Raw genomic sequence first — 22,412 nt, 5'->3', positions numbered from 1 at the left:
TGCTTGGGATGATGCAAAACTATTTCTCTGCGTGAAAGTTGCAGATGCATTCCTTAAACTTCAAGAAGAGTTAACAATTTTCATATTTGTGCTTGTATTTGCATATGTTGATATAATTTTTTGTACATAGGTGTTACATCAACCTCATGCTTTTCTGTTTGAGGTGATTTGTGCTGCTGTAAAACTGATGTCATGAACTGCACAGTGACACAAAGGTATAGGATCCATCGGAGTCTTTCGGAGCTGATATGAGTGTGTGAATCTGAACAGTGATTGACTCTGGGACATATACATATAAGGTTCATTTATATGGGGTTTTCTCATTAGCATGTCTGTCAGCAGTCCATTCTAAAAGAGTCCTTTGTTGACAACAGCTGCATCAGCTGACACATTGACGCACCGTAGATCTTGTTATCAGACATTATATCACTAAAACAACCCAATGTTACAACATATAGAATAAGCAACACTTGTATATAGAAACAAATACACCAAAGTGATATATTTGTTTTATATGAAATCCCTGTCTTGAGTGATTCTCACAAACAGATTTCACTGCTGTCTTTGTCTTTCCCCGCAAAAAAAACATTTGTTTGCAATTTTTTCTTGCAAATTCTTTACATTGAAGTTATAATTTAGATTTCTTTGCCAAATGTTTTTACATTTACTACCAACGCTATTTATTTATGGTAACAATTTTTAAGGTACAATTCTCACTATTAACTAGCATGCATATTACTAGCATACTGTGGTTTATTAGTACTTATACTGTAAAGCACATATTACAGTTTTTTTCAATCGCTAACAAGCGCTTAACCATACTTCAGATACTTTTTCTAAACTCTTAACACAGACTAACGCCTACAATTGGCCAAATGGATAATTTTCTTCTCAAAAACACATTTTGTTAAATGTATACTAAATCCTCATTTCAAAATAGAACACATCTTTCTCTGCACACACTAACTTTCCCAAAACACTGGAAATCTGACTCAAAATTAAATTATTCTGTCAAAGAATAACACTTGTTTCCACCTCACAAGTTACATGCAGTCAATCAAAGTACACCAGGTTTCAAAATACTGGCTATTGTTGACATTACAAAAACTGCACTTTTCAGTCTCAGTTTTGCAGGTATTTGCATGCAAAACATGCAATTCACTGTTTTACACTAAATTTCTTGGTCAGGAACTGTATGTCCAAATGTACAGTAATGTTCACATTCAAAAGCTTTCCAGTAAAAAGCTATTTTTTTTCCTTTACTGTTTACTGCAGGAGGTACAGTAGAAACACGGTATGATAGAACAGAAAAGGTTTGACAGTATTGCCTACAGTGAACAAAATATCCATGAAACACATAAGAGCATTCCGAACAAAAAAACAACAACAGCAAAAAGCCCAGATAAAAAAGGAGGGGAGGGGGAGGGGGGGGGGGTAAAATAAAAACAATCTCTCACTGCTCCTGCTCCTTTCACTGCTCCTGCTCCTGCTCCTCTCACTGCTCCTGCACCTCTCACTGCTCCTGCTCCTCTCACTGCTCCTGCACCTCTCACTGCTCCTGCTCCTCTCACTGCTCCTGCTCCTCTCACTGCTCCTGCTTCTGCTCCTGCTCCTCTCACTGCTCCTGCTCCTCTCACTGCTCCTGCTCCTCTCACTGCTCCTCTCACTGCTCCTGCTCCTCTCACTGCTCCTCTCACTGCTCCTGCTCCTCTCACTGCTCCTGCTCCTCTCACTGCTCCTGCTCCTCTCACTGCTCCTGCTCCTTTTACTGCTCCTGCTCCTCTCACTGCTCCTGCTCCTCTCACTGCATCTCTCACTGCTCCTGCTCCCCTCACTGCTCCTGCTCCTCTCACTTCTCCTGCTCCCCTCACTGCTCCTGCTCCTCTCACTTCTCCTGCTCCTCTCACTGCTTCTGCTCCTCTCACTGCATCTCTCACTGCTCCTGCTCCTCTCACTGCACCTCTCCCTGCTCCTGCTCCTCTCACTGCATCTCTCACTGCTCCTGCTCCTCTCACTGCTCCTGCTCCTCTTACTGCTCCTCTCACTGCTCCTGCTCCTCTCACTGCTCCTCTCACTGCTCCTGCTCCTCTCACTGCTCCTGCTCCTCTCACTGCTCCTGCTCCTCTCACTGCATCTCTCACTGCTCCTGCTCCTCTCACTGCTCCTGCTCCCCTCACTGCTCCTGCTCCTCTCACTGCTCCTTCTCCTGCTCCTCTCACTGCTCCTGCTCCTCTCACTGCATCTCTCACTGCTCCTGCTCCTCTCACTGCTCCTCTCACTGCTCCTGCTCCTCTCACTGCTTCTCTCACTGCTCCTGCTCCTCTCACTGCTCCTGCTCCTCTTACTGCTCCTCTCACTGCTCCTGCTCCTCTCACTGCTCCTGCTCCTCTCACTGCTCCTCTCACTGCTCCTGCTCCTCTCACTGCATCTCTCACTGCTCCTGCTCCTCTCACTGCTCCTCTCACTGCTCCTGCTCCTCTCACTGCTCCTGCTCCTCTCACTGCTCCTCTCACTGCTCCTGCTCCTCTCACTGCTCCTGCTCCTCTCACTGCTCCTCTCACTGCTCCTGCTCCTCTCACTGCATCTCTCACTGCTCCTGCTCCTCTCACTGCTCCTGCTCCTCTCAATGCTCCTGCTCCTCTCACTGGGCCTGCTCTTCTCCCTGGGCCCCTTGCTCTTACTCTTCCTCGTCCATTCATTACAGTGTTTGTCTTTTTCTGTTTCTGTTTCCAAAAACATCACTCTTCAAAGTCCTCCTTTTATTGTATAAGTGTCAATGTAATAGAAAAAAATAACCCCTGCCACTGAGTCTAAGCCAGATAGGAATCAGCTGTGGTTGGACCAATTTACACAACATAAATCAGCTAAGATATATTGTTTTTGAACTGATGTTGTGTGTTAACATTTGTAAATACTACAAAAACGATCCATAATTTTGTTGGGAGGTATAGCTTGTCTGTTCAGAAAATGTAAGCATTGTGGAAATGTATTTAATGACCCCATATTGTGTGAAAACGACATGAAATGTGTGAATGGTATGGCCACAATAGACAGATGCTGTGCTAATTGTGTTTAGAGTTTTGAAAATGTGACAACTGCTTGGACAAATGCTTGTTAGCGACTGAAAAAAACTGTAATGCTTTATTTTGCATGACCATCCCTTAGATCCCTCAACCCTACCCAATACTTAAAGTTAACAAGTACCTTACTAGCTATTAATAATCAGCAAATTAGGTGTTTATTGAGGCAAAATCATGGTTAAAGGTTAATAGTGAACATTGGACCTTATCAGAACATTAACTCAGCTTTTATGTACTCACATTTGATAAAGAACGTGAATTTTAACTTTAAATTGTGTGTTTCATACATTCTCCTTTATTAAAGGCAACAGTGCTGCCATCAGCGCAGCATTTCATCCAGCATATCACTCTGATATGGCCCAGCATGGTCATGTCACAAAATCATTGTTCACAATATAATGTATGTTAAAAAGCATTTGGGCCCAGAGTTGCCACTCTCCAATTGAGGGTCTACTAGTAAGCGCAGCTGTCTGAAACGGGCAAATCCTGTGTCCCCTCCATGCCCTTTAAAGGAGACAGGACCCTGTCAAAGTGCCTGTGTTGGTTGCTTGCTTTGTTTGACCACTGGACCTCCCACACAGCAGTGCTAATAGATCACAACTCAGTAAGTTTAGCTACAGCAGAATTACAACTGTTACTGTACATTAATAGCGCAATTGGGACACACTAATTCCTTTGTTTTTTTTCCTGAATGTCATAAATTTACTTTTTCAGTGTTTTTTTGTCATCAAAAAGATGCAGATTCCATTAGCATTGATCACATTTTGGTTGACAGCATCATCAGAGCTATAATAAGATGCTAGAATTGGTCACGGTGTAAGGGAATCTGAATGGATTGTGTTCTGTAGATATCTATCAAGCTAGCTTGAAAAATGGCTAATAATAGCACATTAACAAAGAGGGTTAAACATCATGGTGCTCAAAAATGCTCACACATAATCCAACTATGGCTCAGCGAGCTGAAGGGTCTATACGAAACACCAGAAATCTGATAACAAAAGGTTAGAAAATACTATCACGCTGATATCACAGTCTTTTTTCAGTCAGGCTTGAGTTTTGAGGATCACAAATAGAACATTATCTCCTGTTCGCCGACCCTGAAACAATGCAAGATAACAAACACATGCCAAAACAGGAGGCAATGCCACCTTTAACGCCAAATGGTCCTTCTAAGATGTTGAAAGAAAACGAATAATTTCTGAAAGGCACATTTTGACCCGAGGTACATGTGTAGAATCAAACTAGCATGTTACAAAACCATACTCATCATAGCGAGGTTGTTTTTTCATTATGTTTAGTGAAAGAGATAACGGGAGAAGGTGACAAATAAGGAGTTGGAGCCAAGCGAGCAGCACCGAGGGGAAGCACTGGTGTGTATCCAGGAGCACCTGTCACTCAACATGACCCTAAAAGGACAGAGCTGGGCCAATCAGAGAACACCAGTTGCAGAGAAAGGACGTGGGTCCTCCTTGACATCCCCATACCTCTCAGCTGTCTGGGATGTTATGGGCACCGATCACATACCAGGGCCCAGGCCATTTGACAGAGGCAGTGTTGCTCAGGTCTGGCTCCTAAATGTGACCCCACACATCTTTAGTCTTCCAAATGCTTTTAATGTCAACCATTTTTTGACATTGTAGGTCATACACTGATCTCACACATTTAGTTGTATATTGTTCTGCGTCAAAGGTTATGATGTGTGATTTCCTGACATTCTTATCGGTACAAATAATAGCCAAAACCTTAAAATGCTCATTTAAACATGTTATTTATGCATTTTTGTGTATATAATGGCAATCACAAACTCTTTTTTCGTGTGCTGTTATCTTCTTATGATTGAATAATATAAATATTCTTGTCAATACAATTATTATTGGACAAGAAATGGTTAATATTGAAATGATATAATATTTTGACATTTAATTTAAATTAATCATTTTAAATGCTACAAGTGGATTTCATTCAGTGTTATTTTTATATTATATTTAAATGCTATTATAGTATTTATTCATATTTGTAATTCAATTTAATTTGTTTATTTTCAGGTTTTGATTTTTAGCAATTTTGTTATGTGCTTTAATAACAAAAGAAAAAGAAATGGAGACTAATCAAAGAAAAGTACTTCCATTTGGCTCTGAAATCATAACAAACCATTTCCCACTGCTTATTTAGCTACCAAAGAGGATCTGTCACTTCTTAAGAAACATCTGTCCATTTTGGTAATCAAGTCAGAGACCATGGAGTACAGGATACACTGGCTAAGGGGCCGTTTTCTAGCATCTCTTATTTGGTCTTGTGTGAACTCCTGAGCCCGCCCCTGCACCCCTGCCACTAGCATATTTAAGAGGCATCCTTCTGCCATGCCCTTCACCCCAGCGGAAACCCCAGTCTTGTGCTACAACTTGGTGAGTGTTTCCTACTACCTGCTGTGAATCTATGGACTACTTCAGGGAAGACAGAGAGTGATTTTAAATGGAGTAACACAACACTTCATCTCCTGCATGAGAAGGAACATTAATCTCTGGAACTGTTGATGAAGATGGTGGAGAGCTGGCTGCTTTTACATTGAAACATAATTGCTTATTCTCTGTGATAAGACTGTATCTGTAGTTAGAGAAATGATGCTGTTGGTGATGAAGGAGAGCAGAAGTGAGCAGTTGTTACTAGTTGTATTTGATTGACTAAAGGATTCATTGGGTTGGAATCCACATCTCATAAGATGTGCAGAAGATCAACAGATGAATTGACATGCTGCCAGTGGATCTCTTAGAGTTTCTAGAAAGCCGAGGTCCTGCTGTTATTTGTCATCAGACAACTGTGAAATAGCTACAGATAGGACACTGGGTCAGGGGCTTCCATTCAGAATGACAAGAGATGATGCCTAAAATAGTTTATAGGGGAACTGCTGTGCTGCTTTTGGCCTTTTGTTAACCTTTTGTTAGCTGCGTTTTAGAAATGTAAAAAAAAAATGTTTTAGGGATTGTAAAGGATATATAGATATATAGTATATGTATTTATTTAAATTACTAAATACTATTACAAATGAATGTTCTAATAAGGTTATTTATTCATTTTATTATTCAGTTTTGATTTAACTTATACACTCTCTTAACACGTTTTCTTTCTCCTAGGACCGTCCTAAAACAGACCCGTCATGTGTGACGACGATGAGACTACCGCACTTGTGTGCGACAACGGTTCTGGTTTGGTCAAGGCTGGATTCGCCGGTGATGATGCTCCCCGTGCTGTCTTTCCCTCTATTGTTGGCAGACCCCGTCACCAGGTGGGCCTCCAAAGCATGTAGTAAATTCCTGGTTCCAGCCAACATTTTGCTTATTGGCCGTGGAAAATCATTGCAACATATTATACAAACTAACTGAAGTACAGATGCTTGGTGATGATGATGACCCATGACTCTTTTCCTTTAGGGTGTGATGGTCGGTATGGGTCAGAAAGACAGCTACGTGGGAGATGAGGCTCAGAGTAAGAGGGGTATCCTTACTCTGAAATACCCCATCGAACATGGCATCATCACCAACTGGGATGACATGGAAAAGGTAGCTATCAAAGAATTAATACAGAATGAAAATAAAAGGGAATTTAAATTCCTTTTAGCGAGCTAGATGGTTATTCACACCAATGATTTAATATATTTAAATATTTTTAGATCTGGCATCACACCTTCTACAACGAGCTGCGTGTGGCCCCTGAAGAGCACCCCACTCTACTCACTGAGGCCCCCCTCAACCCTAAAGCTAACAGGGAGAAGATGACACAAGTAAGCTAATGCATGGGTTTACAAACCTTTTTATTTGTCACGGACGCTCTAGCAGCCCCTTGTGGCCCCTTAGCAATGGGTTTTCATAAAGCATTTGAGTGTGTTTACCTTTACTAATGCTGAAACCAGGGTTATTTTTGTATTATTGATATACATATACTATATAGTTTTTGTTCATATTTTGAATTAGATTTTATTCATTTTTTAATCCTCCTTTTCAGATCATGTTTGAGACCTTCAATGTCCCTGCCATGTATGTTGCCATCCAGGCTGTGCTCTCTCTTTATGCCTCGGGCCGTACCACTGGTCGGTGTCTATCAAGTCACTAAGCAATACGTAACATTAAAGACTACTTTCTATATAAACCTGCAATACTTAACATGCCAATCCATGTTACAGGTATCGTACTGGACTCTGGTGATGGTGTGACCCACAACGTCCCCATCTATGAGGGTTATGCTCTTCCTCACGCTATAATGCGTCTGGATCTGGCTGGTCGCGATCTGACTGACTACCTGATGAAGATTCTGACCGAGCGGGGTTACTCTTTTGTGACCACCGGTGGGTCCTAGAAGAATTATACTTCAGTCTATCCTGCTGAATTTTGTTTAGAAATTAACAGACGCTCCCCTGGTCTCAAGAGGGTGCACTTTTTTCATGAACTCAAAATAAATGTTTTCAAGACTTTTTCCAATATAAAATATACTTATAGTACTGTCTCTTTTCTTCCATAGCTGAGCGGGAGATTGTGCGCGATATTAAGGAGAAGCTGTGCTACGTCGCTCTGGACTTTGAGAATGAAATGGCGACTGCTGCCTCTTCCTCTTCTCTGGAAAAGTCCTATGAGTTGCCTGATGGCCAGGTCATTACCATTGGAAACGAGCGTTTCCGCTGTCCTGAGACCCTCTTCCAGCCCTCTTTCATTGGTATGACCTTATTGCATTACCCCATGTTGCTGTTTTACATCACAATTGTTACCTTGCTAATATAGCCTGCAATGTTGCTCCTCACAGGTATGGAGTCTGCTGGCATCCATGAAACCGCTTACAACAGCATAATGAAATGCGACATTGATATCCGCAAGGATCTGTATGCCAACAATGTCCTTTCTGGTGGTACCACCATGTACCCTGGTATTGCTGACCGTATGCAGAAGGAGATTACAGCCCTGGCCCCCAGCACAATGAAGATCAAGGTAAATGTCAATCCAATTAAATTAGCTTGTTTCTTTTATAGCTGTAACTTTACAATCTAACTAGATTCATGTTCTTGTGTTTGTCCTCTAGATCATTGCTCCCCCTGAACGTAAGTACTCCGTCTGGATTGGCGGTTCCATCCTGGCTTCCTTGTCCACCTTCCAGCAGATGTGGATCAGCAAGCAGGAATATGATGAGGCAGGTCCCTCCATCGTCCACAGGAAGTGCTTCTAAACCTCAGATCCAGTTCAACCCAACTAACCCTCCGTATTCATCTGTACTGTGCTTTATGCTGTATATACATGTACTATTGTAATAAAAGTTGTGATGTGGAACAATATTTTTGGCTCGCATTGTGTTTTGTCTTTGAGTATGTGGCAAAAAAGTAGCTGCTGACAAATACAGCCTTTTCCATGTTTCCTCAACAAAAGCTACTTATTATCAGTTTGATCCTATAAATTATATTAGCTATTGGTAGATTTTTTGAAAAGCATTAGACAAAAAAAAAAATTCTCAAAACTGTATCTATTTAATAATTAACCCTTCTAGGCTGTTGTGTTTGGGCTTAATTATGTATTTATTTTTTTTAATGAGACTTGATGACGAAGATGTAATTTTCATCTTATGAAAAGTCTTTTTTTTTCTACCAGGAGACCTTTTTGGTACATTTTTTCATGTCATGATTGAAAAGTGAATCTTTAACGTGAATTTTACTACACAACTGTAACTAATTTCACTCAGCCAGGCAACCAAAGTTGGCAACCCCCTGTACATATTCAGTTATGTTCATGACTATTAAGTAGGTTAAGTTATTGATTATCAACACACCATTATGATGTCGTTTACGCGATAGCGTCGCTAGTTAGATATAGTTTGCTTAAATATTTACAGTGTTTAGTTGTAAGCAGTCGAAGTACTCTCCTGGGTTTGCATGCTCAGCATTAAAAAAAAGAAGGAAAAATGAAAAAAAAAAAAAACATTTATTTGCTTTATAAGTTTTATTTGCACTGTAAACGTTAAGGCATAAGGTCAATAACATTACCGGCACATTACCGACACGACACACCTCACTTCAAATGTAATTTTATTATAGTATTTATAATAACTTCCTTATATATTCCTTATTTCCTTAATATTTGTCCCTCTAGCGTTACCAGTAAAATACAGCAGCATGTTTTAACGGCTATGTGGTGGTCACTAAATAAACCAATGATCAATTGTGGAGGTGAGATGACTCGGCTGCTTGGCAACAGAGCAAACTAAGCGAAGAGAGGAGGAGGACCGCATCTGTGTTGATCCGGACAACCTCTTTCTCAATCCGGATTACATGGTAGGTTATCGCTTTAAATTCGTTTAACTGCGCAGTTTATATAGCTACATCACGCTCGATTTCAGTTTTGCTGAAATACGAATATGCTTCCTAATTATTTTGCGCTTGTAAAATAATGGCCTATGTTTTTATGAAGCCTGATGTGTACTTGTGATGTCTTGTCTAATCAGGATTGCACGAACTCAGTTATATCTAAATAATATAAAATAAGCTTGATTTATAACCCGATTCCTACATTAACTTTTTATACAAAAAAAAAAAAATAATAATAAATGAATATAATAATTCAAACATGTTGTTTTAGCATATAAAGCACAGCAATAATCTAACACTAACGTTACATGTTGTGTTAAATGTCGGTGTTAAGTGAACGTCAACGATGGGTTCGGCTCCGAAAATGACACACACGGTTCTTCTGAGCGTCATCATAAGCTCGATGGCCGTCGTTTCTGGCCGCAGTCCACGCACTGTCGATCAGGTGTCGGATGCGGATATCCAGCGCCTGCTCCACGGAGTGATGGAGCAGCTGGGAATCGCGCGGCCAAGAGTCGAGTATCCCGCGCATCAGGCCACCAACATAGTGGGTCCACTCAGTATCCAAGGTAGGAGGTTCTCATTGTTGGCAATTGCACGTTTTAAAAAATGTAAATGGTCACTGAGTTTAATAGGTTGTCATTATAATACTCTTCATCCCATTGTGTGGTTGCCTTCAGGTGTAACTTTAGACTTTGTCCAATAGGTGGTGCCCATGAGGGACTCCAACATCTCGGGCCATATGGGAACATCCCTAACATTGTCGCAGAGTTAACTGGAGACAGCGTTCCCAAAGATTTCAGCGAGGACCATGGCTACCCTGACCCCCCCAATCCTTGCCCCCTTGGAAAGATTGGTATGTTGATCCAAATGCAATCGAATACACAAATATGGTGTCACCATTCACTTTGATTAATCGAAAGAGGAATCAGTTTTCTGAAGCAAAGAATATTTGTTCAATATTTGATTAGATTGAAGGTGTTTACCATAATCTCCCAAAGGAATGACAACTCTAAACTTCTTTGAATGGTCTAAACATAAAGAGAGTATGGGTTACATCCCTCTCTTGTTTACAAAATGTGATGTTTTTATAGCTGCTGATGGATGTTTAGAGAACTCTCCAGACACTGCGGAGTTCAGTCGAGAATTCCAGAAACATCAGCACCTCTTTGACCCGGAGCATGACTACCCTGCACTGGCGAAGTGGGTGAGTTCACACTTCACACCTTGAAACAGACTGGAGGAGACTTTTTCATTTAAATAAAATTATTTATTGATTAAATTAAGGGGTTTTCATACTGCACTTAACCCCTGGTTATCGGTGGTGTAAACACCGCTTTTAACCCTGTGTAAAGGTAATGCCGAAATTCAAATGATGAAAGAAAACATGTAAACTGGAGTAAAGAAGAGACCATTTCATACTTACCTTTATAATCAGAAAAGTCCATTCTGTAAAACTTCATAGTACCATCAGCAATATATCAAGATGCGCAATGCTAACGCCGTTATGTAAACAGGTAGCATGCTGCGTTTGTCCAATCAATGGCATCGACACTGCAGATATGCAGTTAAGAATGTTAACATGAGATTAAGTAATGTACAGTTTGACAGGTCATCTTTTGAATACACAGGATTAATTGTTAACCCGGATAAAATTATGAGCAGTGTGAAATATGAAGCAAGATAGCCCAAGATTCTGGTCTGTAGCTGACGGCACTAAATATATATTTTAATTTTTTCTAGAATAAAGGACTGTTGTATGAAAAACTGAAGGGTGGACCAAAAAGAAGAAAAAGGGTAAGCAATGAATATATTTCTCTATGCCTTTTGGTTGATTCTTTGTCAGCAGAGGCTCAACTCATGAACTATTAGATGGAGCACTTTTGCATATACATGCTGCATTTTCAGGAAAAATGTCACAGGATCTGTCACTGAATGTGTTTCAGAGTACAAATCCATATCTGATGGGACAGAGGCTGGATAATGTGGTAGTCAAGAAATCAGTGCCACATTTCCCAGAGGAAGATGAGGTTGAAACTGCTACAAGCAATACCAAGACCTAAACACTGTGTTATTTATGAAATCTGTACAATAAAAATAACAGTTTTACAGTAATGTCAGCATTAAATTATGTGTGATATTCCAATGAATCATATTATTAATAGAGCACCAAAAGGTGACTGTAAAATGAATGATTATTCTATTTGCACAACTTCTGTTGTAATACCATTTAATCAAATAAAAATAATGTATATGTTCATGTGCAGAAAAAAACGTGTTTTTAACTTCATTATTCTTCTAAATCACAAACATCACAAAATGCATTCATCATGAAGTTCCTTACTCTCTTAAAGCACTGGACCGTCCCTAAAATGCTGTGAAGGACAGAGGAGGCGTGGACTGCCCCGTTCTCTTAAATGTCAGCACTCAGAACAGAGCTCCAGACTTTATTTTGACTTTGCTCTTGAGTTCTGGATCATTTGGTTCAACCTATTTTTAATCAGTTTGTTATGGTATACAAAGACCTTTGTGAAAATAACTGCAGTCCATGTGAAGAAGTCTGAACCATTATTGATTTGAGGTAAGTCTGGGATCTATATATTTTCAAATCACATCTGTGTGATTTAAAAAAAAATGTGTTTATAGAAATGAGTTGCCAGAGGGAATTACCAAAAAGGAATTAGTAGGAAATGTATATAAAATGTGTTTAAATGATTCTGAACCTTATATATGCTTTGAAATATTTTAAATATGAAATATTTTGACAAAATGAATAGCAAAAAATAGCATATTTGTATAAAAAAATTAAATTAAAAAAAAAAATATATATATATATATATATATATATATATATATATATATATATATATATATATATATATATATATATATATTACTGTATATTTGCTGATGTTATGTTTCTTTCTTCATGCGAAAGGATGGCTAAAGACGGATTAGCTGTCACTATCGTGGTCTTGTGGCTGCTCTGCAATCCGGCGAGGATCAGGGGAACCGGGGGATTTCAAGGCGCCATTCCTCACCCAAATAAATACAGCCCAAACCATTCGGAACAGTTACCGCAGACACCGCAGGCCAGCTCCAGGGGAACGGGACCGCCTTCAGTCGGGGACGAGGTGCTGGACTCCAGCCAGGAGGCTTTACACGTCACGGAGCGCCGTTACCTCAGACTTGACTGGTGTAAAACGCAGCCGCTGAAACTGATGATCTACGAGGACGGGTGCCAGCCGCTCACCATCATCAACCGCTTTTGTTACGGACAGTGCAACTCTTTCTACATACCACGGCACGTTTATCAAGATGACAGTGCGTTTCAGTCGTGCTCCGTGTGTAAGCCAAAGAGTTTTACTACCGTGACTTACACCCTCATCTGTCCCGGACAGACTCCCAGCACCAAGAAGAAGCGCGTGCGCCGCGTGAAGCAGTGCCGCTGTACTTCTGTTGACTTGGACTAAACTGGCTGACGTCATTGTTTTAGGCTACTTCTGTATGTTTGTTTCCTCCATTAGTTCTTCAGTCATCAAAATGTGGCCTTTATATTGTGAAGAAATACAATTGATTCAATTAATTGTACAAAAGTTGGATAAGTTATAATACTATAAAATAGTGACATAAAAATATTCTTATATTATTATATTCTCCACTGTGTGGAGCAAAATTTGCGCATTGATGCAAACAAGCTTGTTTTGTGGCTTGATTTGTAATATACATATACATACATATTAGGCTATGGGTGCAAATAAGCAAGTATTTTATTTTATTATAATTTTTTATAATTATAATTTTTTTTTTTCAAATCCATTCCATTTTATTTTTTACTGGTCTTTATACAATACTGCAATGTAAAAAGAATGTAGTGTCAAGTTACAGCCTTTTTAATCAATTGATGTAGAAAATCTAGGTGAACAAACATTACAGAAAATAAGTTGGATGCATGGAAAATTGTTTTTGTATTAATGAAAACTTTTCATAGTGTTACATTTATTGTATAAGGAACAATATTACTGTGATTAAATGGCAACAAGATGTGAAGCAGCATAACTGTCATCATTAAAAAAGTGATGTTTATCCAAATAAAACAGATAGGGTAGTGTAATATTATATTTTTTTCACATTTACATTATCTTTGTTTTGTTATTTTCTGTATTGATTCTGTGACCATAAAAAAATTAGTCAACTTTGTTACTCAATATACACTGAAAAAAAGGAAAAGCAGTTTTACTGAATTTACTAAAGCAATACACTTACAGTCTACTTAATACATTTATGTTTAAGATGGAAACATAATTTTATTGTTTAAATTCTAAATGAAATTCAACACAATCATCAAAACATGATATAATCACTTTGCAAGAAAATGTTCAAATTGTTTCAGATTTCAAACAAATGGTGTTCACATAAAATGATTTTTTTCTGCTGTTTGATTTACTTAATTAAAATAGGACCGTGTCACACAATTACTTTGTATTTTCTTCTCAACTTAATTCCATTGTGTATGCTATAATTAATCTAATTCCGTTTTGTGAAATACGTCGTTTGCGCGGGAGCAACGTGCGCGTGCGCATGCGCTTTGAAATCCAGCCCACACCAGGACCGTTGGTTTGGAAAGACACGAGGGGACTGACTGACTTGTTTAAGCTCGTTAAAAGGTAAGAATTTCAGTAGAAAATCATGTGATATATTATAAAATGCAGTCATTGTCAGTTTAAATGCAATAATAATGTTTTAAGATAACCCCACACGCTTTTAAATCGTGTCAATGGTATATTTAGTCGAGTGTCATCGCAGATTTTTTTTTTTTTGGGGGGTTGGGTAAAGTTAACGTTAATGTTAAGTAAACCATACATATTACTGGTAACGGTAGTTGATCAAACGTCTACTATGCGAATAAATAATTTAAAATGGAAACCAAGTTTTCATCAGGTGAATAATAATGCCTTTCAATACATTGGCTAACTTGATTCAGATTTTCAAAATCGGTGATCATAAATATTTAACTTTTTGTGCTGAGGGTTTATAGGAAATAATGCGTACGTATTAACAAAAAAAGAAGGAACTTAACTGAAGCATAAATTAATGCTTCACAAGATCGAGGTTTAATATTTCCTTATGACTAAAATAAATAATTATCTAGATTAAAATATGTTTTTGCACTTTACGTGGACCTTAAAGCATTGAAATCAGTTAAAAATGAAAACGTTATTGTGCTTTGTATCCAGAGAAAACCCACTGCTTCCAAGTTCACTGCTATGTGTTATTAGGACCGGTATTTCTACAATCTCCCTAACTTGCATCTCTGAGAATGAGGTCCTCTCCACTGGCTTTAGGATTTGTGTGGGGGAGGGGTTCATAGCCGTTACCATATCACGGCAATTGGCAAAGCGCTCAATGCTCCGTCAGTGCATGCCTTTGATTTACCAACGAATAATCATTAAGTTAAACATACAGTACGTTTTTAGTGCAATTACCTATTTTATCAAGTAAACGAATACTCGATAGCCTCGCCCTCGCCCCATAACTCACAAAAATCTCTTTCAGACAGGTTTTAAGATTACAATATTAGGATTTCACATATAAGTTAATTACATTTTGGTAGTCTAACTAACATGATTGTCATTTTAAGATGGATATCATAATTAATATAAATGACTGCTGCAATAAAGGTTATTTTATGGTATGCTATAAAGTGTTTTTTAAAGTGAATGTTGGTTAATTTTCTAGTACTTACCATACATTTTGGAAAAAATTTAAAAGCCTTTTTCCAAAACGGTACATCTTAAAAGGGGGTAATCTTATAAATAGCATTGTCTTTAATTTGGAATAGTACAGTAAATTGATTCTTAAAATCATTAATTGTTGTTGTTGTTGTTATTTATGACTAATTTCTGCTGTTTCTCTCTTTACAGTGACATTTGCTGTATATGTGGAATTGCAAAGCCTGTTCAGTTGTTGTACCAAGTAGGTTAAAACTTCTGCAGCATTATAGGTTAAAACACAGGCATTTCGGACATAATAGTCGTTTTCCATGTGTTTATTCTAACTGCCCCTGCACATTTAGAACTTGGAATGCACTTAGAATTCATTTAAATAGATTTCATGTGTCTGACACTAGGCAGAAACAGTTTCAAAATATAATATTTAGTTGCCATATATGTAATTGTGGAGGACTTAACTTGGAGAAAGATTACTGGGCTCATATTAATGCACATCTTAAGAAAAATGAATTGATAACTTGTATGTTTTCAGGTTGTAACTTTAAAACAAATATCTGTGGTACCTTTAAATCTCATAAGAACAGAAAGCATCATTCTTTTTTACTAAATGATTTTAAACCTGGGATAGTAACAACTACAACAGTAGCTTCACAAGAGTCAGATTTAGCAGATGATGTTGAGGTAGAGGCATATTATGAAATTGAATCTGATGTCCATTCTTCAAATAACCTTCCAAATGAAATCAAACACAATTTTGCAGCAGCATTGTTAAAGCTTGAACATCTGTCCCATGTACCCAGTGCAGCCATTGATGAATTTTTACAAGAGCTTTACATCCTAAATAGCACTTTGTCAATTCCCCTTACTACAGATGTTTTAGTAGATGCTTTTCAGAAGCACAATCTTGAAGTTGACAAATCTATCCTGAAAGAAATAGCAACTACACTGTCCACAGATAACCCTATACACAAAGCTATACAAAAAGGTGGCTGTCTTGGTTCTGCTTATCAACGTAGGCAGTATTATAAGACTAACTTCAATGTAGTTGATCCTGTTGAATATATTCTGGATGCTAAAAACAAAAAGACTTTTCAGTACATTCCAATTCTTGATTCCCTTCAAGTGCTTTTAAATCGGAAAGATATTTTAGAAAAGATATCTCCGAATCAGAAAACACAAGAAACTGAGGAAGACAGTGTGTATCAGTCTTTCAGAGATGGTCTTCATTTTAAACAAAATAGTTTTTTGTCAGGTCAAGAGCTAAGACTTTTTGTGGGTTTATATGTTGATGATTTTGAGCTCTGCAACCCCCTGGGGACATCCCGCAAAAAACACAAGCTTTGTGCAGTCTATTGGGTGCTAAGGAACCTACCTCCTGGGTCCAATTCATCATTGTCCTCTATATATTTGGCCCTACTATGTAGAACTGATGATGTCAAAACATATGGCTATAACAGAGTGCTTGAACCACTCCTAAAAGACCTCAAATACTTGGAAGAACATGGAATTTTCATACCACTGTTAGGAGAAACACTGAAGGGAACTGTTGTTACTGTTTCTGCAGACAATTTAGGAGCTCATGGTTTAGCTGGCTTTAATGAAAGTTTTTCAGGGCATTATATTTGTCGATTTTGTACTGCAAGCAAACAAGACATTCAGTCAATAGAGGTAAGAACAGGTGCTCTCAGCCTCAGAACAAAAGAGCTCCACAGTGCTCATGTGAGGCTGGCTGAGGATAGTGATACTAACTATTTTGGAGTGAAAAAAGCTTGTCCTCTAACTGAAGCTCTTTCTCATTTTCATGTCCTCACTGGCTACCCACCAGACATTGCCCATGATATATTTGAGGGTATTGTACCTGTTGAGCTTGCACATTGTCTCACATTGATAATATCAAAAAAGTACATTACCTTGGATAAAATCAACAAATCAATTTTGGATTTTCCATACAAATATAACGATAAGACTAATAAGCCTCATGTTTTGCCTCAACCTTTATCAAGCAGGAAAACAATAGGAGGCAATGCTCATGAGAACTGGAGCTTGTTACGCTTGCTTCCATTTTTAATTGGTCCTCAGATTCCTGAAAATGAGCCTGCATGGCAGATTCTCTTAGACTTGAAAGAGATTGTAGAACTTGTTGTTGCCCCAGTTCACAATGATGAGTCCATTGCTTACTTAGAAAGTAAAATATCTGAGCACAGACAAAGATACCAGGACTTATTTCCTGAACAGAGATTGCTGCCCAAACACCACTACTTGGAGCACTACCCTCAAATAATCAGGTTGTTTGGTCCTCTTGTGGGGTATTGGACAATCAGGTTTGAAGCAAAGCACAGCTTCTTTAAACAGGCCATTAGACATACCAGTTGCTTCAAAAATGTCCCATTCTCCCTGGCCACAAAACATCAGCTAATGATTGGGTACCAGCTAACTTCACCAAGTCTTGAGAAGTCAGAGCTGGAAATGTCAAGTGGATCTGCAGTCCCAGTGGATATTTTGAAGGAAGAGATAGCTATAGTTGTGAGGCAGAGATATCCTAATCTCTCTGAAATTCATATCACAAAAAATGTTTGGAGCAAAGGTATCAACTACAGGACAGGAATGATCGTTGTTCATGGATCTGAAGGTGGATTACCTGAATTTGGTCAAATTGAGCAAATTTGTGTTTTGCATCAAAAGTTGTTCTTTATTGTGAAACAACTCTGTGGATGGTATAGAGAGCACTATAGAGCTTACGAGCTAAGTCAGTCCCCAACAAAGGCAGTTAGCCTTGTAGAAGTCAGTGAATTAACTGATGAATACCCCTTGGCTGACTATTTGATTGGACATGTGCAGATGGTAACGTTAAAGAGATTTGTCTGCTGCAAAGGTAAGGAATAAAAAAAGTAAAAATAGCTTCAAAATCGGTTTGTCTGTTTGTTTCCTACAATGGAAAAGCTACTTTGATTTACAGTGATATTGTATAAATATCTTTAATTATTCCACATTTAAAAAGTGCTGTATCCAAACATGCAAACAGGTGTGTTCACTATTGTTTTTTTGTTCAACTTACAGACTGAGGCACTGGACAATGACATCGGCTGTTCTTCGAATCATTTTGGGGGAGAGCAGCTGCCAGAGAGTGGTTTTTCCATCTGGCTTGCCTGAGTCTGTGACTGAACTAGAAGATGCTGTGAGGAGTCAATGTAAGCTACAGGACCCCTTTCGTCTGCAGTTTATGGACACTCTTTTTGATAACCAGTTTATGAATTTGACTTCAATGAATGAAATTAAGGACAAAGCCACAATAAAAATAATAAACATTACTGACTCCCTCTCACCACTGAATGCTACTTCAGCTGGCACAATGAACAGTTCAACCTTTGCCCCAGGACATTCCGAAGTCTCTGCATCCATTTCTTCTTTCTCCTCTACCAGACGATCTTCTTGGCCTGAAACATTCTGCATTCCACCATTTTCATATGATGCAGAATTTAAGCTTGAACAGGCAAACAGTGTCTTCAGAGAAAATGGAACACTGCTTATTCCTGATATCAAGCTGAAGTCAGATATACTTGAGGGGTTGGTCCAAAAAATTGTTCAATACAAGGTCTATGTCACGGACAGAGAGTTTGAACAAGTGGGAGAGGCACTCATCAAGAAACATCCATGTTTAACAGAAAGGGGCTCAGACACTGGGTATGGGGGTTGGAAAGTGAGCCTCAAGTACAAATTATCTAACTATCGCACACATCTCCGAAAACTTGGATGTCCTGAAGTTACTGTAAATTCTTTAAAGCATAAGCCAGATGGGAAAAAAAGCCCTGCCTACAATGTAAAGAAGCCCAAGAGAGGTGAAGTGCACTACTGCCCCTCCTATTCCCCTGGAGAGAACGACCATACTCTGGAGATTGCAAGAGTTGAGCTTCTTTCAGATGTGAAAAAAAACAACAACCGAGAGACTATTAAAACTAAAATGCAGAGAACATTTGCACTCAGGAGACAAGAAGTGCTTCGTTGTGCCCCTATGATCGGGGACTTCATGATGAGATGGCCAGCTCTCTTTGATGTCACTGAGGTTTGTGATAGATTTCCAAAATTGGTTGAATATGTCTAACAGAGAGTCATATCTTATTGCTACTCTTATTTCTTTTTGTTAACATTCTGCTTTCAGGTGAATGCAGAGTTCAAGCGAATCACAACAGTTCCTCTACAGTCAAAATTTCTGTCACAGCTTGACCTTCACTATGAAGGCTTTCTGAAGGTTTTTGAAAGGCGACCAGGGCAACAAGGCAGAAAGCTGAAAGAGATGATGTCAACTGTAGTTGAAGTAAGTGAGCAAAGTTGCACTTGCATATGGTGATCACATCAAAAACATTCATATAAGCCCCTTTCACAAAGTCTTTTCAGAAGGCTTTCTGAGTCGCACCCATAGACAGCAACATAATTGATTTCGAGTAATGTCTTAACCTAACCTTTCTTTCTCTGCTCTGGCTTATTTTTTTAAGGATGACATTGATGCAGCTCGTGAACTTGCCATCAGAGGACTGTGTATTTACCTTAATGAGGACCCTAAAGATCTCATTCAGGAGTATGTGGTGAGTAGTTATAGCTTAACTGATGGAATCTGTACTATGTTCAACAAGAAACACATTACTACATCTAAAAACCATGGTTTCATCAAATATGCACATTGCAACATAAATTAAAATTAATTTAATCCACTAGACACGTAGCTATAATTGTTTAACTTCTAAATGTTCGTACAGAGCACACATATTTACTTATTCAAGGACAACACTGGTAAAACCGATATTACCGTTGGTGTTGGGGGGGGGGGGTGTTAGTTCATTGGAGTTTCCCTCATTTCTTTCGCTTGCAAATGGTTTGTAAAAGTGCCATGCACATTTTACTTTCAAATTAGCAGCAATTGAATTGCTGCAATTCGGCGTCAAGCAAATTTTTACTCTTATTTCTTGGCATTTTACTTTAACTTTTACAAGCAACAAATACATCAAACTCAGAACATTTATTAACAAAACAAATAAAAATACAATTTATATGCCTAATAAAATAACAATACTTACTGTGTGTTCACACCGCCGGCGTCGAGAGCATCACAACACTGCAGAAAGATTCATGAGCGCTCAGACGCACTGATGTTGATCAAATGCGTTTAGTTTTTAAGCATGTCTGTCCTCTAACTGAACTAGGCTAAATTATTTTTGTTACTATTAAAAAATCAAAAACGCGGTGGGGGCGGTGCTGCGGTAAACAAAATGACGTAACCAGTGTTGTGGCTTAACACCAGTATAACTAAAAACACTGTCTATTGCAGCAAACCTATTCCCTATAACACTACTGTGCATATTCAATACCATGATATGCCACATTACTTTAAACCAGCACATGGCTAGTATCAGATGTGGGAAACAAATTACATTTCTAATTTCTAACAAGTTTCATTATATTTTTCTTATCTCCTATTCTTACAATGTTATGACTTTTTGGGGTGTCGAACTCAATTCCTGGTGGGCCGCAGCTCTGCACAGTTTAGCTCAAACTGAATGAAACACCTAATTCAGCTAATCGAGGTCTTTAGGATTACTAGAAATCTCCAGTAGATCTCCAGGAGCAGGATTGGCCCCCCCTGATGTATATTTTACAGATGGTGTCAAATTTAACAGACATTTTATGTGCTAATTTGGAATGTGTGATGTCAACACAGATGTTTAGGGTTCTAAAAAACTAACACAATTTTAGTAGTTCTTAAGTAAAAAATAAAATGGGGGGAAATGTGATAGTCCTTTCTTTAAGTAATATTCCATTATGCTACCCCTCATATTTCTTGTTCATGTGTTAAATACATATTCATCTTTTTTTTCTGTCTTTAGGACATGGAAGAAGATCTTCTACAGAGTGCGTTTGAGAAGACTACCATGGGCATCTTCGTGATGAAGCACACTGCAGACAATGAAGCCCATAATGTAGCAATTGTGCTAGAGGGTGTGGCAGTGCTTCAGGACCTCGACAGCGTGGCTTTTGCAACTTCAATGTTGTTTGGTCTAATCTATACTCTTAACCTGCAGTACCCCACAAAGTTGCGTTTTACATTTGAAATTTTGCAGAAACTCATCATGGAGTTGGATGCAGGTGAACTCTCTATCAAGGCCCAAAATTTGAAATCTAAACTCCACCAGTGAGATGGACCAATTTTTGAGTGACTACTGAGACTACAAATGAGCAACCTCAGAAAATTTCAGCAGCATTCAGAGCTGCAGAGAGTAAAACGTGATCTTATTGTTTAGACTGTTCCGCTTTGCCTGCACTTGTTTCTTTTTATGTTTTTTTTCTGAATTTGACCTTTCTTTGGACTGGCCCAGAAGTTTGAATGATTAGAGAGCTGAATCTGGGTAAACTAGCATAAATAAAAAAACACTGTTAATAGTTTAGATAAGGGTCAGATACTGTATTTTCACATTATTTTGTAATGTCTTTATATAATTATCTTTGAAACGAAAGTGTTTTTCTTGAAATAACAGTTCCAGGTACTGCTGTTCTTTGGTACAGTTTTAAGGTTTCTGGGAGAAATGAAATAAATTAGTGTTACAATGTCGTTTTTAAACAGTGTTACATGCAGTGTAATGTTACTTTTATAAAGTTGTATATTTTGTAAAACTTATGAAGGTTTACATATATTGTTGATATTCATGTTACATGTTATGCATACAAAAATGAATTTTCTTTGTTTTTATACTAGTGTAATTAAAACTAAAAAATGTATTTTTATTAAATTTAATCAGAGAAGTTATTTATGCTACGTTTTTGAAAGCAAAATGTTATTGAGACATGCCATTTAAATTACACATTGTTCAAATTATTAAATAAATGATTTACAAAAGGTTTTTTGTGTTACATGAAATTAAACATGCTACAACAAACCATTGAAATGTATTAAAATGTAATTTTAGTGAAGTTATCAAAATTATGTTAAGATAACTTGATTTAATTGCACAGGATTAACATGATATAAGCATATATCTGAAATAAAATATTAATGTTAAACTAACATAACTGAATTATGTAAGTATAACTTAAAAAGATTATGTACACATTGCTTTTTGAAATTGCATATGATTAACACAACCGTATTATAATGAAACCGCATAAATGCATAGGATACTCTGTACTCAAACTGAATGTGTGGAACCAATGTCCATAATTCAATTGAGTAAATCCAACAAATCTTTTTTTTCAGTGTACAAAATAAAGTTGCAGCCT

At 38.1% G+C, this 22,412-nt stretch overlaps 4 protein-coding genes across 9 annotated transcripts; all 4 read left to right on the top strand.

Moving 5' to 3' along the window:
* The first annotated feature begins 5,387 nt into the window (after window positions 1-5,387).
* Window positions 5,388-8,394, top strand: LOC113063129 (actin, alpha cardiac). The gene is made up of 9 exons (XM_026233318.1): window positions 5,388-5,485; window positions 6,212-6,363; window positions 6,509-6,637; window positions 6,748-6,858; window positions 7,080-7,164; window positions 7,258-7,419; window positions 7,593-7,784; window positions 7,872-8,053; window positions 8,145-8,394. Exons 2-9 carry the CDS (start codon window positions 6,235-6,237, stop codon window positions 8,286-8,288), a joined length of 1,134 nt encoding a protein of 377 aa, XP_026089103.1. The 5' UTR covers window positions 5,388-5,485; window positions 6,212-6,234; the 3' UTR covers window positions 8,289-8,394.
* Window positions 8,395-9,274: 880 nt separating this feature from the next.
* On the top strand, window positions 9,275-11,634 carry LOC113063127 (neuroendocrine protein 7B2-like). The gene is made up of 6 exons (XM_026233316.1): window positions 9,275-9,384; window positions 9,752-9,986; window positions 10,124-10,273; window positions 10,512-10,624; window positions 11,161-11,214; window positions 11,364-11,634. Exons 2-6 carry the CDS (start codon window positions 9,764-9,766, stop codon window positions 11,478-11,480), a joined length of 657 nt encoding a protein of 218 aa, XP_026089101.1. The 5' UTR covers window positions 9,275-9,384; window positions 9,752-9,763; the 3' UTR covers window positions 11,481-11,634.
* Window positions 11,635-11,844: 210 nt separating this feature from the next.
* Window positions 11,845-13,586, top strand: LOC113063128 (gremlin-1-like). The gene is made up of 2 exons (XM_026233317.1): window positions 11,845-11,998; window positions 12,356-13,586. The coding sequence occupies exon 2, from the start codon at window positions 12,357-12,359 to the stop codon at window positions 12,888-12,890; it is 534 nt and encodes a 177-aa protein (XP_026089102.1). The 5' UTR covers window positions 11,845-11,998; window position 12,356; the 3' UTR covers window positions 12,891-13,586.
* Window positions 13,587-13,647: 61 nt separating this feature from the next.
* Window positions 13,648-22,388, top strand: LOC113063126 (uncharacterized). Of its 6 annotated transcripts, none has more exons than XM_026233313.1 (6): window positions 13,648-14,084; window positions 15,342-15,393; window positions 18,207-19,209; window positions 19,306-19,461; window positions 19,640-19,729; window positions 21,026-22,388. In XM_026233313.1, exons 3-6 carry the CDS (start codon window positions 18,223-18,225, stop codon window positions 21,332-21,334), a joined length of 1,542 nt encoding a protein of 513 aa, XP_026089098.1. In that variant the 5' UTR covers window positions 13,648-14,084; window positions 15,342-15,393; window positions 18,207-18,222; the 3' UTR covers window positions 21,335-22,388. The 6 variants fall into 6 exon arrangements, with proteins under 6 accessions (XP_026089098.1, XP_026089099.1, XP_026089096.1 ...); XM_026233314.1 differs by having other exon boundaries at window positions 15,342-18,021; XM_026233315.1 differs by lacking the exons at window positions 13,648-14,084; window positions 15,342-15,393 and having other exon boundaries at window positions 18,028-19,209.
* The last annotated feature ends 24 nt before the right edge of the window (window positions 22,389-22,412 follow it).

Source organism: Carassius auratus, chromosome 45, assembly GCF_003368295.1.
Source record: "Carassius auratus strain Wakin chromosome 45, ASM336829v1, whole genome shotgun sequence".
NCBI classification, from domain to species: Eukaryota; Metazoa; Chordata; class Actinopteri; order Cypriniformes; family Cyprinidae; genus Carassius; species Carassius auratus.
Note: the sequence above shows the minus strand (reverse complement) of the source record. Positions and strands in the feature narration are given on the sequence as shown.